This window comes from Pseudophryne corroboree, chromosome 7 (genome assembly GCF_028390025.1).
Source record: "Pseudophryne corroboree isolate aPseCor3 chromosome 7, aPseCor3.hap2, whole genome shotgun sequence".
In the NCBI taxonomy this organism is placed as follows: domain Eukaryota; kingdom Metazoa; phylum Chordata; class Amphibia; order Anura; family Myobatrachidae; genus Pseudophryne; species Pseudophryne corroboree.
This window is the reverse complement of record NC_086450.1, coordinates 199,030,659-199,049,608: the sequence shown is the minus strand read 5'-3', so window position 1 is coordinate 199,049,608 and position 18,950 is coordinate 199,030,659. Positions and strand designations below refer to the sequence as shown.

Sequence of the window (18,950 nt, the reverse complement as noted above, 5' to 3'; positions counted from 1 at the left end):
CTAGACTACGCAAGCCATCAGTTTATCCCAAAAAAGTATCTTAGAAACTGCGCTCTGATCCAAAAAGGTCTCTGCCTGCCCATATTCCAACACAACATGACCTCATCAGCATGGGTTTATAGGCAACATAGACCTTATATCTCACCTTAGAATGGAGCTTACTGATATCATGTCTTCGTTCAGACAAATTGAAGATCTACAATAGTAAGCAGAGATTAAATAGAGAATGAGATATATAAAATACAAAATAATCCTTCAAGAAACTGTATCATAACCCCACAAAATTATCCAGTTGTACATAAATGAGACAGATCTACTGTCATGTTAGTAACGCTTGTGGTTAAATGTTGAGACTTACCAGGTAATTGTCCCCATGTTTTGACTTTAGCATATGTGCCACCTCCTTGAGGTTCCGGCAGAAGTTAGGCTCTTCTGTCCCAGCAGAGAATGTGACGGAAATGATCCGTTCTGTGATGTAGGTGAGATCCAACTCACAGCTGTCCTCCATGACGTGAATCAAACTGAAACTCCTAAATGGACAGACATGTAAAACCACTGATTAATCCACCACTAATCAGAATATCCCAATTCCTGTGCTGTTCTCATTGATGACACCTCATTGTCAATCAAATCCTTGTGCAAATATATTATCCTTAATTTTAATGTGTCTACACTTTCTGCCTCCCCACAATGACATATGCATATTTCTGCAAAAACAAGCAATAGCGTGATACAGTATGTGAATCACATGTGCTGTGCATCCAAAATGGGCTTCCTCTCCACAGTACTGTCTGTTCTAAGGAAATGCTGGGTTATACTGTCACATGGAGAGAAGTATGTGAGGCAGGGGAAAGGCTGTCCACTCAATTCCATTTTATCTGGCACACAGGTTTTGGGGCCTATTTAGCAATAACTATTTCCAGGATATTCACTGAAAAGAAATACATTTTGGGGGGTTACCCACAAATATAAAAGTTCCCCCAGATGTACTATGGAGGGATCCCAGCAGATATCTCCAATATCTACCTTGGTCCAGCATCAACTGAACAAAGAACAAGAATACATCCCTGGACTGAACAAGTAACAAGGTACCCTACATTACTGTGCACATATTCTACCTTCAGGGGAATGCCATATCAACCAGGATATTTATGTGAATTAATTTTCATTTTTTAATTGTATTTTGTTCTGTATTCATTTTTTTATTATTTGTATTATTTGTATTGGTTTCCTTGTTATTTTTTTGCTGTTCCTGAACCTTTACTTTTTTGTGTCTGTATTCTGCCATCTAACCTGTATTACTCTTTTCTTCCACTCACCTATCCCACCTGCCTACCTTTCTCCCCACCCCATCCCCTTTCCCCTAACCCACCTCCCCAATTCATGCTGAAACCAACTGTATAAGAGACACGTCTTTTTTCAAAGTGATCATTGCATGCATTAAACTTAAAGTGCTTATTACTTTTGTTAAATCTCTTGCACTGAAACATTGTATCTAACCTGGCCCGAATCAGACCTGAGCGCTGTTGTGTAAATTCGCAATGCGGCTGATTATTGATCGACTGCGCATGCATACGGATCGCAGTGCGTGTGTGTGAGGCCAAACTGCAAAAAAAATCCAGCGTCTTTTTTGATCGCTAGGCGTACGCAAGTTGATTGACAGAAAGCTGGCATTTGGGGGTGGTAACTGGACATTTTCTGGGAGTGTTAGTAAAAACGCAAGCGTGCCCAAGTGTTTTAAGGGAGGGTGTGCGACGTCAGCTCCGGCCCCATCAGCCTGTTTCTATCACACTGCAGGAGTAGGTTCTGGGCTACGCACAGACTGGAAAAATCATTCGATGGTGAGCGAGTTGCAGCTGACCGCGCTCGCAGAGATTTTTGCAAGGTGTACACCGATTTGCACGGTGCGGTATTCACTGTCTGGGTGGCGACTATCTGATCGCAAACCTCTGCAAGTTCGCAATGCAATCAGGTCTGAATTAGGCCCTTAGTTATAAGTAACTGACTGTCTCCGTGTCGGATTCATCACAATAGAACACTGCTGAAGCGCAGATAATTTCATCATAATTTCCTTTTGGTAAACAGTGTTACATTTCTGTTCACATAAACCAGTTAGAGGACAAAATATTACCTCCAGTGCATCAGACAGAGGAAGGCACATTGACATTATTTCCATCCAAATTAAATTATTCTTCAATCTCTAACTCATTAATTAGGAAAGCTGTAAGCTACACCTTTTGCATATTCTGATACAACAGGCTGGGGGGTTGATCAACTTTGGAAAGATGATCAAAAATCTATAACTGATAAAGTTTTTCTATCACTCTATTGTCACATATTGTTCACACAATTCCCACCTTGATGGTCTACGGCGGGACTGGGTACTCCTGGAGGAATTAGTGGATCCCTGTGGGAGAGAATATAGAAACTTTGTGAATTAGAATTTAATGACACAAAACAAATATTGACATTAAGATAAGATCAGTTAGAGGGGCTTGGCTCATTATGTAACACACATAAGGTACACCAAATCAAATGCAATAAAGATTCATGTTATGTGAATGGCCTACACTGCTACAATCTTGTTTCAGATCAAATTATTTTTGAACACAATACACTTCACAGTTTCGCTTACAAGGTAAATTGGTACAATCTGATTGAAAATGAATTGAATTAGTTAAAAAAAATAAAAAGCTAAATAGCTCACCTATATCATATTATATATATATCCTGGTGGATTCATGAATTACAGACCTTACATCCTCTTGGCTTGAACGAGCAATTATCCTTTAATTGTTTTTTATAAAGGTTGTTCCTGATAAAAGTGTTTTATGGATTTATCTACTATTGCGTTACCCAGTAGAAATTTGCGTATGGTCAGATCTTGCTTTGATGGATCATTTAAACTACTGTACGAGATTTAATCCTTTTCTAGGATTAGTAACAGCCTTTTCCATTTGCAATATGTATTTTGTATATTTTTCGTTTATTTATAGTTGTTATGGTGATGGGCACCCGCTGCCTAGCAACCCCTGGTGTATTGTGGGAACGCCAGCGCACTCGCGCCTTTCGATGACGTCACCGCAATCCGGGGCGGGAGTTCTAGCGTGGAAACAGACACTTGGGTGTATCTACTGTAAAAATGGTATGTATGTTTTCTTTTTCACTTGTATCCTGACAAAATGACATAAAGGTCATAAAACGTTCATAACATAGGAGAGACTTGTGTCCGTTTTTATTTGGATGTATTGTGACAAGGGGGCCATCCATTGCTGCTGCCCTTTGTACTTGAATTATCAGGAGGGGCACCTGTGCAAGTTGTTTGGATGCTGGGAGTGCCGGTAATATAAAATATAAATATATATATATATATACATACACATACACACATACATATACATATACACACAGGGAAACCCACACTCTCACCCAGCAAAGACAACCACTGGGGTGCCAGAGTCCGACCCACCTCCAGGCAGGACCCAAAGTACAAAACCCCAAAATAGGGTTAACAGTTTGACAAGTGTATGTATTGCGGTAGCCTAATTGTCTTAAGATTTCAGGAGTTATAATCAGACCAATTCTGTACAACCACCGCACCACCTTTGTCAGCTGGTCTGATAACTATACTGGTATCTTGCTTCAGAGTCGACAATGCTTTACGTTCTTCCTTAGACAGATTATCAAAGCACGTGTCTGGTGTTTTGGACGTAATTTCTTGTTCCACTATACGAACAAAAGTCTTAATGCTCGGGTTAGAGGAAATCGGGTCAAATGTCGAGGGCTTACGGAATGGTATCCTATCAGTCCCTATGTCAGTCTTGAAATGCTCACGTAATCTAAGTTTACGGCAGAATTTATACATGTCGACGGTCGTATTGAATGGTTTATGTGGACAAGTAGGAATAAAGGATAATCCTCGGGAGAGTAATTTAAGGGAGGCTTCATCAAGTTGTTTACCGGACAAATTGAACACTAAGTTCTTGTTTTGTCCCGACACTTTCGCCATGTATCTCCCCTTCCTTGGGTGCGGTCTCCGCGACCGGTAGCGGGTATTGTGTCTGCAGTTATGGTCTGGCCAAAAAAAGCACTATGTGGTGGGCGATTATCAGGGTAACCAGTGTCTGATGCTGAGGCCGTGGACTTAGGAGCGCTGGCACGCACCTTACTTTACTTTTTATTTGACTGTATAAGTTTTTCTGTTCTATGTACTTGGCGCTGTGGCACTTCCGGAAAATCTGGAAGTGACGTATGCGTTCCAGATGTTTGGAACGCATCAGCTGACCGGGATGGTCGGCTGTGGCGCCAATTAACTCATTAAGTATGGGTATTTAGAGGGGACCTGTGAGGCAAATATCTTTGATTCCAGTTCCCCATGGCTGCTGTTGTCACAGGCTGTCTATATTTCTCTGTTGCTGCACCTTGAAGAAGGTCCCTGTTTTGGACCGAAACGTTGGTGAAAACTTGTTACCATGGAACTGTGAGATTTCTGTTTTCCATTTCTTTCAATTTTTGATTAAATATTTTGGTATTCTTAAGTAGTCTGGAGAGTGCTATCATTCCCACAGTTGTGGAAAACACTATAAAATTATATATATATATATATATATATATATATATATATATATATATACACACACACACACACACACACACATACACACAGAGGGGCAAAAAAGTATTTGGACAGCCACGATTGTGCAAGTTGACCCACTTAAAAAAGATGAGAGAGGTCTGTAATTTCCACCACAGGTACACTACAACTGTGAGAGACAGAATCTGGAAAAAAACAAACAGGAAATTACATTGTATGATTTTTAAACAATTTACTTGTATATTCTTGTGGAAAATAAAGATTTGGACACCTACCAAGCAGCAAGATTGCTGGCTCTCACAGACCTGTTACTTCTTCTTTAAGAAGCTCTTCTATCCCCCACTCATTACCTGTATTAATGGCACCTGTTTGAACTGTTTATCTGTATAAAAGACACCTGTCCACACCCTCAAACAGTCAGACTGCTACCTCTCCACCATGGCCAAGACCAGAGAGCTGTCTAAGGACACCAGGGACAAAATTGTAGAGCTGCACAAGGCTGGGATGAGCTACTCAACAATAGGCAAGCAGCTTGGTGAGATCAACTGTTGGCGCAATTATAAAAAAAAATTGGAAGAAATACAAGATCACTGACAATCTCCCTCGACCTGGTGCTCCACGCAAGATCTCACCTCGTGGGGTATCAATGATCTTAATAATGGTAAGGAATCAGCCCAGAACTACACGGGGGGACCTGGTCAATGACCTCAAGAGAGCTGGGAACACAGTCACAAAGGTTACCATTAGTAACGCACTACGTCGTCATGGATTGAAATCCTGCAGCGCCCGAAAGGTCCCCCTGCTTAAGCCAGCACATGTCCAGGCCCGTCTAAAGTTTGCCAGTGACCATCTGGATGATCCAGAGGAGGATTGGGAGAATATAATGTGGTCAGATGAGAGCAAAATCAAACTTTTTGGTATAAACTCCACTCGCCGTGTCTGGAGGGAGAAGAATGGTGAATGGCATCCCAAGAACACCATACCCACTGTGAAGCATGGGAGTGGAAACCTCTTGATTTGGGGCTGCTTTTCTGCAAAGGGGACAGGACGACTGATCCGTATTAAGGAGAGGATGAATGGGGCCATGTATCGTGAGATTTTGGGCAAAAACCTCCTTCCCTCAGTAAGAGCATAGAAGATGGAATGTGACTGGGTCTACCAGCATGACAATGACCTCAAACACACCGCCCGGGCAACTAAGTAGTGGCTCCGTAAGAAGCATTTCAAGGTCCTGGAGTGGCCTAGTCAGTCTCCAGACCTCAACCCAATAGAAAATCTGTGGAGGGAGTTAAAAGTCCATGTTGCCCGGCGACAGCCCCAAAACATGATAGAGCTAGAGAAGATCTGCATGGAAGAGTGGGCTAAAATACCTGATACAGTGTGTGCAAACCTGGTCAAGAGCTACAGGAAACATTTGACCTCTGTAATTGCCAATCGAGGTTATATTACAAAGTATCGAGTTAAACTTTTTGATTGTCCAAATATTTATTTTCCGCAAGAATATACAAATAAATTGTTTAAAAATCATGCGATTTCCTGTTTTTTTTTTCCAGATTCTGTCTCTCACAGTTGAAGTGTACCTATGATGGAAATTACAGACCTCTCTCATCTTTTTAAGTGGGTCAACTTGCACAATCTTTGGCTGTCCAAATACTTTTTTTATATATAATACAAATATATATATATATATATATATATATATATATATACACACACATATATACAGGGTGTTCGGAAAGTCACTGTGCACTTATGTATATTTGTTAACACAGGTTTCAATATATAATACATGATGTAAACACGAATGATAATTATATATAATGTTGAAAATGACCACAGTTAGCATCAAGACAGGCTTGGATCCTTTTTAGTTTGTTTCTAAACACCTCTATAAGTGCACAGTACCTTTCTGAAGAAAGTATGGGGTCTTTTCATAATGCAGTGAACACAGTGGAGAAGTGAAGCAGTGGAGAAGTTGCCCATAGCTCCGAAAATGTTTATCATATGCAAATTAGAAATGTTACCTCGATGCTGATTGGTTGCCATGGGCAACATCTCCACTGCTTCACTTCTCCACTTTTATCACTGCTTTAAGAAAAGTGCACAGTGACTTTCCGAACACCCTGCATCTTTAATTTTAGTTGTGTGATGACTGCAAACACAATATATTCAATAACTAAAACATTTCCAACTCATCACATCTGATCTAAGTGTATAGCTTTGATCCGAATTTATTGTGGAAATTAACCTAAATCAAATAAATTGTATGAACAAATTTTAATGTAAGTTACACAGGGCGTAGTATGTTATGCCGACGCCTGGGATCCTGACTGCCGGCATGCAGGCAGCAGGGTGAGCGCTATAGAGCCCCTTGCGGCCTCGCTGCGCTCGCCACATTGTGGGCACAGTGGCGCGCTACCCGTGCCACGCTATTTCCTCACCCTCCAGGGGTGTCGTGGACACCCCAAGAGGGAGAAGAGTTGTCGGTATACCGGCTGTCGGGATTCCAGCATCGGTATGGTGAGCGCCGGGATCCCGACAGCCGGCATATCAAATGCCTCCCAGTTACACATGGGTACAATGTAACACAGTTAAAATTCCCTTACTGAAACTGTGGCACAAATAATTACAGATTCTATTGGTATCTCTTATCCAGTATATAATCCATTAGATAAAGTAGAAACATTCTATGTCTGTGGCTTATTTGTGGCTTAGGGGGACATGAACTAAGCAGTGATAAAAGTGTGGAAATGAGCTAGTGGAGAAGTTGCCCATGGGAACCAATCAGCTGCTCTGTATACTTTTATAGTATTCAAATTATAAATATTATGTCAATGCGGATTGGTTGCCCTGGACAACTTCTTCAATTTTATCACTGCTTAGTACATCTCCCCCTTAGTATTAAAACAGCAGGGGGGAGGGCAATTAATATTTGTTTTGAAACACAAAAACTGTTTGCACTAGCATTGCCAGCAGACATTAAACATGTAGCAAAATTGGAATCCATCAGTAAGAAAATAACTACAGTCAGAACAAATCTGGCATCTTTCTGAGACGACTATACTACACAAATGTTCCAGCACAATGCTCGTGGGACCCTGTAAGCTTGGAAACCCCACTTTTCACTTATGAAGAAGTACTGGTACACAACATAATATCAGATAAAAGTTATGTTATTTTTAATAAGGTCTCAGTAAGCATGGGCTGTCAAAACTGAAATGCACCTTAACAGGTGTTTTGTCCCAATACATAGGGAGCCAAAGATTGAGGTCTAGGAGGTACAAAGTGGGTCACCAGATAAGGAACTACACCAGTGGTTCCCAAACGTTTTTGAATCATTGCGTCCTAGAGTATCAGAATTATTTCACGGCACCCCTAGGTCAAAAGTTTCTTATTAAGACATTTAGAAGCAAATATTAAAATAAGTAAATTGTGTTTAAAAGCCATCCATAGGTTTAATTGTGTGGTGAGGGAGAAGATTTACTTCTGTTTGTTCATGTATTTTATGATTGACATCCCCCCTCACTTGTTTTGCCTATTACATTGACCATAAATAATATGAATTGGTGCTGGACCACCAACCCAGGGCACCCCTGCAAGTGTCCTGAGGCACCCCAGAGTGCCACGGTACACAGTTTGAGAACCACTGAACTATTTTTTATTTATTTATTTTCAGTTATTTATATAGCCCACACATATTCCGCAGCGCTTTACAGGGAATATTTGGCCATTCACCTCAGTCCCTGCCCCAGTGGAGCTTACAATCTATATTTCCTACCACATGCAGACACACATTCATGCAAGGGTTAATTTTTGTTAGGAGCCAATTAACCTACAAGTATATTTTTTGGGTTGTGGGAGGAAACCGGAGTACCTGGAGGAAACCCACGCAAGTACGGGGAGAATACACAAACTCCACACAGTTAGGGTCATGGTGGGAATCGAACCCATGACCTCAGTGCTGTGAGGCAGTAATGCTAACCATTACACCTTCCATTACTGAACTAGACTGTTTACTACTGTAGTTTGATACAAACTTTGCCATCCGGTGTCAGGTGTACCCAACAAAAAGATGTTTCCAGGTGACGTACCTGAGAGAAGCTGAGAGCGCGCACAAATCTTCTCCAAGACATGACTGCAGCCTCCAAGAACCCACAAAGCCCGACTCCTAATTAACCCCACTACTTATTGTGTCCTTCACAGCCATTCCATCTCCTGCTACTGCTGGTTACATTTTTGTGACAAATAGAAATGACTTTGGAACTACACTAAAATAAAGCGATTTCCTCTTAAACCAAGGGCAGACTCTCTCTCCTCCCCTGTGTGCTCAGTTCTCTCTGCAGCTAAAGGGTCAGGCTCTTATCAGCTGATGTGAAATAACAGCCCCATTAACGCTTTCTCCACTAGAAGTTCTCTTAAATATACATATACACAGTTCACAAAAAAAAAAGCCACAAAGTGTGTACTTCTGTAGCTAAGAGAGAGATAAGGTATAAGATATAAATAAGACTATTTAGGCTATTTATTCTTACGTTTTGAAAAATGTCAGAAAACATAACTGGGTTTCCTAACACAATGATGCAATTAACACGGGACTTCTGGGATTGCTGCTAAAAGCGAAGTCAAAGGACTCAGCAGACATTCTTACTAGCTTTGCACAACAGACATTTCAAAGCCAGCACAGAGTTTAAGAATTTTCCAAATGAGACCCCTCCCCGTCTCTTTATTAATCATTCGCCATTTACATAGAGTTCTCTGCAACAAATACCGTAAGCAAAAGGATTTCAGAAATAAAATACTCACTGTGGTGTCTACATGCTTCTGTGGGGTCTCTGTGCTGGATGGCTAGAATTAGACAAAAAGAAAGATTACTCAGGTCCTGGAATATTAATATATATATATATATATATATATATATATATATATATATATACTGTAGCTGTCTAACAGCAGAATTAAAACCGAAAAATATGCTTTTGCTGTATTATAGCCTTGGACAACTTTTCCTGTTAGCCATTACGTAGCTCTCAGAGTTGCATTAGGCCTCATATCCAGCAATAAGGGAATTAGCGTTTCATGCAGTAAAAACTAACAATAAAACAAATCATGTCTGAAAAACACTTCCACAATGTAAGAATTATGCCAGTGTGTGTGAGACCTTAGTCAGAAAATCATTTACTAGTTATGCCTCTCTGAGGATATAAATGCCACAAAAATCACGGTATCTGGTCTTTAGGTCAATACTTGAGGCCCATACACAATAAACGAGCCCCCATTGACGCCAATATTGGCAGCGGCGGGGACCCGGCGGGGTGTCGGCATCAGCAAGTGCATACACACGTGCCGATGCCAGCGGGAAAGGGAGCGATGGCGGGGGGGTTTCTGTCGTTAACGTTGCACGCCCCTGCGCATCGTTAACGACCCCTCCCTCATCTGAACATGTACAGACGAGGGAGGGGTCGTTAACAAAAGAGTGTACACACTAGTCGAGATCGACATGGTCAACTTTGCAAAGGTCGACATGAGTTTTTCACTTTTTTTTTAACTCTTCCATACTTTACGATTCACGTGGACTATGATTGGGAATAGTAGCGGAGCGAAGCACGGCGAACGAAGCGAGCCTTGCGAGGGGACAAAGTGCACTAATTGGGGTTCCTGATCACTTTACGAAGAAAACAACACCATTTAAAAAAACAAACTCATGTCGACCTAATGAATGTGTTGACCTAGTCATTGACAACCAATAGTGGTCGACCTATTGACTGTCGACCCAACAAACCACACCCAAAATCACTGCCTTATACATATAAATCATCCCGTTACCAGATTCAGTAAATGCTCCTGCATACTGTATCTATTACATTGCTAGCATATCTATTACAGCTATAAGCCACTAATGTGCCAGTGCCACCTAAGGATCTGCAAGTGTTAGAACCCCTTTTTCAATTCTACCAGCCTACAAATAACTATACCTTAATTAAGATTTGTTATTTCTCCTTATTGGGTTCCATATAAAAAAAAGTTTTATCCTGGGATTGCCGAAACTGGGGATTTTCTCACAGGATTACCCCTTATAAGCCTTAAGTAGGCACAACCTTCACAGGACAATAACATGTTTCTCTCTATGAAGGTTTCAAAAAGTCCCAGTGAAACAATACATTCAAAATGCATATAAAAAGGAACTTAATTAGAACCTGTATTTGCAATAAGTAAATTAATCATTCAGCTTGCATGCCAAACCTGGTCACACATAAACATATTCTATTAAGGATACATATATTTAATGCAGCATCTCATTAAGTATTGTGGTGGTGTATGCAGAGACACATGCTGCTTTGGACAATTTAATCCCCTTTATGGTAATGGTAAATGCTCACACATATTAAAATGATCAATAGTAACATTGTGCCAACCTTATCATGCCAGCCAAATATCAATATGGTTTGAAAACTCTTTTCCTCAAACTGAAATTTATAGCATGCTTGAAGTACATTTGCTAAGACTTGTGACTCAAACCATTGTTTGGCTTATAAACAAACAGCAACATAGAAGATTACACATGTGTAACTGGAAAATACTGACTACGGGACACCAAGAGCAGAAGAACATGGAGTAATGGACTTTAGGCTGGGTGATACTGGGTTGTTTTTTTTTTTTTACTCCAAAGACCCGGATATGCATTTTCAATCCCTGATCCTCAGGGGCAGTGCATGATAGGTCCCAGATATATTCCATATTTATAAGCACTAACTAGTCCTATTATTCTTCATATTCTGAATATATTAGTTCTTAGAGGTCCATAAAAAAAAAAAATCTTTACAAGTTTTGGGTAATTCCTAAATTTTACTGGCCAGAGCTACATTCAGAATCAAGAAAGTAAAACGTTTTCAACAACCTCAGTCCCAATTCCAACCACATACTTTGCTAGGTACTCAAGCGTAACAAAAAGTTTACTTCACAAAAGATACTACTGAAGATCACACATTACTAAAAGATCAGTACCTTAAATGTGGGATAGTCATATAAAAAGGTTACTTCACAAAAGATACTACTGAAGATCACACATTACTAAAAGATCAGTACCTTAAATGTGGGATAGTCATATAAAAAGGTTACTTCACAAAAGATACTACTGAAGATCACACATTACTAAAATATCAGTACCTTAAATGTGGGATAGTCATATAAAAAGGTTACTTCACAAAAGATACTACTGAAGATCACACATTACTAAAAGATCAGTACCTTAAATGTGGGATAGTCATATAAAAAGGTTACTTCACAAAAGATACTACTGAAGATCACACATTACTAAAATATCAGTACCTTAAATGTGGGATAGTCATATAAAAAGGTTACTTCACAAAAGATACTACTGAAGATCACACATTACTAAAATATCAGTACCTTAAATGTGGTATAGTCATATAAAATATAATTAACAACAATAAATGTATTTGTGCTTCTTCAACAGCATTAGGTGCCCCCTTTGAAACCACACATCTGTTTATTTCTACTGCTGCATGCGGCCCTATAAATAAATAAGAAAATGCCATTCTGTTGCTTTCCATTTCATGTGCTTCCATGTGACGGGCGGACTCAGAACATTGAGTCCAGATATACAGAGTACTAGAGTGCCCTGGAAGTCCTCCAGTAATGATCAGATGGCTATTGATCATCAGCCATGTTATGCACAGGCTTGTGATTCATTGGAGAAAACAGACACGAAAGGGCGAACAACAGACAAGTAAACACTTTAAGGGTGTCAGCAAGGTTTGTTGATGTGGGATAATGAGGATTTCCTGTGTCCGAGAGGTCACCTAGATGGCAGGGTGCATAATACAGAGCTACTCACCGCATGTCTGTCCTGAGGAATTAGTCTACAGGCCAATTCCCCTTTAAAAAATTGAACAACCCTTATCTGAATAGTGGGGATTCCTCCACGTGAACCCTTATCATACTAATCAGGGGTTCCCACTGGAAAGGGGCTCAGAGGACCTATATATATATATATATATATATATATATGCAAGAGAAGAATGAGGGGCGCGGAGTATAAGTGTAAATGCAAACAGTTCATTTAATTGTAGTACATAGATACATACATCTTAGTTTAGAATAAACGGCACAGTCAGTCCCCCTCGGTGTCTCCGGAACACATCCGATATGGAGACCTCCCGCCGGCGCTTCACCGCTCACCGCTCTCCGGTTAATGCGTTATAGAATCAGGACAGCATGTAGGACGTAGGCTCGTCACTTTAGTCGTTATCACGCCAACGCGTTTCAACCATCAAGGTCTTCACCCCCTGACGAAGACCTTGATGGTTGAAACGCGTTGGCGTGATAACGACTAAAGTGACGAGCCTACGTCCTACATGCTGTCCTGATTCTATAACGCATTAACCGGAGAGCGGTGAGCGGTGAAGCGCCGGCGGGAGGTCTCCATATCGGATGTGTTCCGGAGACACCGAGGGGGACTGACTGTGCCGTTTATTCTAAACTAAGATGTATGTATCTATGTACTACAATTAAATGAACTGTTTGCATTTACACTTATACTCCGCGCCCCTCATTCTTCTCTTGCATGGTAATTATTGAGCCCGTGGTACGGCTCACATCTTGAGGAGGCTGCAGAGGACTTGCCAAATTAAAGGTGATTTCTTCAGGAGCATCGAATTAACTTTGGAAAAGATTGTGATTTGGTGGATCAGCGCATATACTCTTCAATTATATATATATATATATATATATATAGATCCTGACGAAAATGCCGCTTTGACATTGAAACATCAGACTTGCCTGTCTGTCTTTATTCCAAACGCCGAGAGTGCCGCCTGTTTCTGCAATACATATTATTGGACACAGCATTCGCTGTCACCATTGGGAGGGCACCGGCATTACTATTTGATTGCATGTACCTTCGGGATTTGGCAGTGCCGTGGACTCTGTGTTTATATATATATATATATATATATATATATATATACACACACACACAGGTTGAGTATCCCATATCCAAATATTCCGAAATACGGAATATTCCGAAATACGGACTTTTTTGAGTGAGAGTGAGATAGTGAAACATTTGTTTTCTGATGGCTCAATGTACACAAATTTTGTTTAATACACAAAGTTATTAAAAATATTGTATTAAATGACCTTCAGGCTGTGTGTATAAGGTGTATATGAAACATAAATGAATTGTGTGAATGTAAACACACTTTGTTTAATGCACAAAGTTATAAAAAATATTGGCTAAAATTGGCTAAAATTACCTTCAGGCTGTGTGTATAAGGTGTATATGTAACATTAATGCATTCTGTGCTTAGACTTAGGTCCCATCACCATGATATCTCATTATGGTATGCAATTATTCCAAAATACGGAAAAATCCCATATCCAAAATACCTCTGGTCCCAAGCATTTTGGATAAGGGATACTCAACCTGTGTGTATATATATATTATATATATATATATATATATATATATATATATATATATATATATATATATATAGAGAGAGAGAGAGAGAGAGAGAGAGAGAGAGAGAGAGAGAGAGAGAGAGAGAGAGAGAATTATTTTTTTTAATTCAATTTAATGTTTTACTATTATTAGTATTTTATGTCCCTTGTAGAATGATTCAGGAATTAAATCACTCCCTGGGACTAAAATGACATGTGAGACTGCTTTAATAGTGTGTACACACGGTGAGATCCTTGCTATGCCCGATTTTCACTTGCGATTTCCCTTGTACTCCCTGGAGCCCAGATAGCACAGATTTTGACTAACTTTTCTTGAGATATGGACTATGTGTGCTTACGATTTTGGCTTATGTGAGATTTTGGCTTATGTGAGATGTCATTGACATGTGAGATGAACTAGATAGTATACCGATCTAGCAAGGATTGACTTGACTGCACAGTCTATCTTTTCTTGCGATGCTGACCTGGCGGGACCGCGAATCGGGATCGCAAGGTGACTTTCACCTTGCGATCTGCACTAACTTTTCTTGCGATTTTGACTATATAGTCAAAATCGAAAGAAAATATCTCACCGTGTGTACACACCCTAATTAAGTGTAATATGCAAATTACGGTTTGGATTTGTAAATTGTGGATTTTGCATGTGACCTGTGAAAGCTGAAATAAAATAAAATAAAAATACTTAAAACAAAATGGATCTCACAGATCAATCCTTAGAATAAAACATTACCAATGTTCTCAATCTCCACACTTCTTATGTTACAATGGCTCCCATGTTGTGTAATTCCCGAATCTCAGGACCAGCATGATCAGCCCACAAATTGCTCACCCCCAGTGTGTGTAGACAATACACGCTCTTTAAGGATTCCTCTGCCTATTTCAGAGGAAATGACTCTTGGGACCAAAATTATTTTGGTAACAAACTTGACCTTAAATGAGGAATAAGCCATGGCACGGCTCCACTGACATACACATTGTTGCTACTATAAATTAAATGGCCAATACATCTATGTATACACTGTCATTTAATACGTAACACTGACATCAATATCAGCTCCGTTAATACAGCCCTTTGTTCCAGAGTTATTTTTGCAAGGCAGTTGCCATAACAAAGACACCAATTTATTCCAAAGTTTGAGTATGAAAAGAAAAAGCCTTTCTATTACATCTCCAATAATAAAATCCTTGTTAATGTCTCTTCACAGGGAAGTATGTTCCGAACATTAGAGATTCCTTTGCACGCCATTATCCCCTTTAACCCAGTACAGTAGATACTGCAGAACAGCGCAAGTAACTCATTACCCAGAGCCTGACTGCTAATTTTCCAGTATAAAGCACCATTTCTGTAACAAATTCTCAGGCAAATATATTTCAAACTTGTCACGAGAAAGCATCTCACTAGTTAATGTAACAGTCCAAAGCAAAGCTCACTCACTAATCAACATAAAGCAAGCTCCTTTGGTAAGAACAAGAGGAATCCACCCTTGCAATATGACATCTGAAACCATGCTACTAACCACAACACTCAGTGGCTAATAATGTGGATGTTCTCCAGCAGTGACACACCTGATGACAGCATCACTCCCTATATAATTTTATGGTATCTTTAAAAAATAAGATTTTACTCACCGGTAAATCTATTTCTCGTAGTCCGTAGTGGATGCTGGGACTCCGTAAGGACTATGGGGAATAGCGGCTCCGCAGGAGACTGGGCACAACTAAAGAAAGCTTTAGGACTACCTGGTGTGCACTGGCTCCTCCCACTATGACCCTCCTCCAGACCTCAGTTAGGATACTGTGCCCGGAAGAGCTGACACAATCAGGAAGGATTTTGAAACCCGGGTAAGACTCATACCAGCCACACCAATCACACCGTATAACTCGTGATACTATACCCAGTTAACAGTATGAAATATAACTGAGCCTCTCAACAGATGGCTCAACAATAACCCTTTAGTTAGGCAATAACTATATACAAGTATTGCAGACAATCCGCACTTGGGATGGGCGCCCAGCATCCACTACGGACTACGAGAAATAGATTTACCGGTGAGTAAAATCTTATTTTCTCTGACGTCCTAAGTGGATGCTGGGACTCCGTAAGGACCATGGGGATTATACCAAAGCTCCCAAACGGGCGGGAGAGTGCGGATGACTCTGCAGCACCGAATGAGCAAACTCTAGGTCCTCCTCAGCCAGGGTATCAAACTTGTAGACTCTTGAAAAGTGTTTGAACCCGACCAAGTAACAGCTCGGCAAATTTGTAAAGCCGAGACCCCTCGGGCAGCCGCCCAGGAAGAGCCCACTTTCCTCGTGGAATGGGCTTTTACAGATTTAGGGTGCGGCAGTCCAGCCGCAGAATGTGCAAGTTGAATCGTGCTACAGATCCAGCGAGCAATAGTCTGCTTAGAAGCAGGAGCACCCAGCTTGTTGGGTGCATACAGGATAAATAGCGAGTCAGTTTTCCTGACTCCAGCCGTCCTGGAAACATATATTTTTCAGGGCCCTGACTACGTCCAGTAACTTGGAATCCTCCAAGTCCCAAGTAGCCGCAGGCACCACAATAGGTTGGTTCACATGAAAAACTGATACCACCTTAGGAAGGAATTGGGAACGAGTCCTCAATTCCGCCCTACCCATATAAAAAATTTAGATAAGGGCTTTTGCATGATAAAGCCGCTAATTCAGATACACGCCTGGCCGACGCCAAGGCCAACAGCATGACCACTTTCCACGTGAGGTATTTTAGCTCCACGGATTTAAGTGGCTCAACCCAATGCGACTTCAGGAAATCCAACACCACGTTGAGATCCCACGGTGCCACTGGAGGCACAAACGGGGGCTGACTATGCAGCACTCCCTTAACAAAAGTCTGAACTTCAGGCAGTGAAGTCAGTTCTATTTTGGAAGAAAATCGATAGAGCCGAAATCTGGACCTTAATGGAACCCAATTTTAGGCCCATAGTCACCCCTGACTGTAGGAAGTGCAGAAATCGACCTAGCTGAAATTATTCCGTTGGGGCCTTCTTGGCCTCACAGCACGCAACATATTTCCGCCATATGCGGTGATAATGGTTTGCGTTCACTTCTTTCCTAGCTTTAATTAGCGTAGGGATAACTTCCTCCGGAATGCCCTTTTCCTTCAGGATCCGGCGTTCAACCGCCATGCCGTCAAACGCAGCTGCGGTACGTCTTGGAACAGACAGGCCCCCTGCTGCAGCAGGTCCTGTCTGAGCGGCAGAGGCAATGGGTCCTCTGAGATCATTTCTTGGAGTTCTGGGTACCAAGCTCTTCTTGGCCAATCCGGAACAATGAGTATAGTTCTTACTCCTCTCCTTCTTATTATTCTCATTACCCTGGGTATGAGAGGCAGAGAAGGGAACACATAAACCGACTGGTACACCCACGGTGTTACCAGAGCGTCCACAGCTATCGCCTGAGGGTCCCTTGACCTGGCGCAATATCTTTTTAGCTTTTTGTTGAGGCGGGACGCCATCATGTCCACCTGTGGCCTTTTCCAACGGTGTACAATCATTTGGAAGACTTCTGGATGAAGTCCCCACTCTCCCGGGTGGAGGTCGTGTCTGCTGAGAAAGTCTGCTTCCCAGTTGTCCACTCCGGGAATGAACACTGCTGACAGTGCTAACACATGATTTTCCGCCCATCGGAGAATCCTTGTGGCTTCTGCCATCGCCACCCTGCTTCTTGTGCCGCCCTGTCGGTTTACATGAGCGACCGCCGTGATGTTGTCTGACTGGATCAGCACCGGCCGGTGTTGAAGCAGGGGTCTAGCCTGACTTAGGGCATTGTATATGGCCCTTAGTTCCAGAATATTTTTGTGTAGGGAAGTCTCCTGACTTGTCCATAGTCCTTGGAAGTTTCTTCCCTGTGTGACTGCCCCCCAGCCTCGAAGGCAGGTATGCCGAATCTGCGGCCCTCTAGAAGATGAGCACTCTGCAGCCACCACAACAGCGACAACCTGGCCCTTGGAGACAGGGTTATCCGCCGATGCATCTGAAGATGCGACCCGGACCACTTGTCCAACAGATCCCACTGGAAGATCCTTGCATGGGACCTGGCGAATGGAATTTCTTCGTAAGAAGCTACCATCTTTCCCAGGGCTCGCGTGCATTGATGCACCGACACCTGTATTTGTATTAGGAGGTCTCTGTCTAGAGACGACAACTCCTTGGACTTCTCCTCCGGGAGAAACCCTTTTTATCCTGTTCTGTGTCCAGAACCATACCCAGGAACAGTAGACGCGTCGTAGAAACCAGCTGCGACTTTGGAATATTCAGAATCCAGCCGTGCTGTTGTAGCACTTCCCGAGATAGTGCTACTCCGACGAACAACTGCTCCCTGGACCTCGCCTTTATAAGGAGATCGTCCAAGTACGGGATAATTATTTCGGCCATTACCTTGGTAAATACCCTCGGTGCCGGGGACAGACCAACGGCAACGTCTGGAATTGGTAATGACAATCCTGTACCACAATTTTGAGGTACTCCTGGTGAGGAGGGTAAATAGGGACATGCAGGTAAGCATCCTTGATGTCCAGTGATACCATGAAATTCTCCAGGCTTGCAATAATCGCCCTGAGCGATTCTATTTTGAACTTGAACCTTCGTATATAAGTGTTCAAGGATTTCAATTTTAGAATGGGTCTCACCGAACCGTCTGGTTTCGGTACCACAAACATTTTGGAATAGTAACCCCGGCCTTGTTGAAGGAGGGGTACCTTGATTTCACCTGCTGGAAGTACAGCTTGTGAATTGCCGCCAGTACTACCTCCCTTTCTCCGAGGGCAGCAGGCAAGGCTGATGTGAGGTAACGGCGAGGGGGAGTCGCCTCGAACTCCAGCTTGTATCCCTGT

At 41.7% G+C, this 18,950-nt stretch overlaps 1 protein-coding gene across 11 annotated transcripts in view; it reads right to left on the bottom strand.

The window, feature by feature from the left end:
- Positions 1–18,950, bottom strand: part of TNS1 (tensin 1) — a 937,838-nt gene that overhangs the window by 225,223 nt on the left and 693,665 nt on the right. For 10 of the 11 annotated variants that reach the window (XM_063933939.1, XM_063933936.1, XM_063933946.1 and 7 more), the window contains 4 exons: positions 9,398–9,439; positions 2,358–2,407; positions 359–530; positions 146–196 (listed from right to left, as the gene is read on the bottom strand). In XM_063933939.1, coding sequence (XP_063790009.1) covers positions 146–196; positions 359–530; positions 2,358–2,407; positions 9,398–9,439 — 315 coding nt within the window. Of the gene's footprint in view, positions 1–145; positions 197–358; positions 531–2,357; positions 2,408–8,685; positions 8,855–9,397; positions 9,440–18,950 lie in introns of those variants that run through there. The other variant, XM_063933944.1, reaches the window with a different exon arrangement.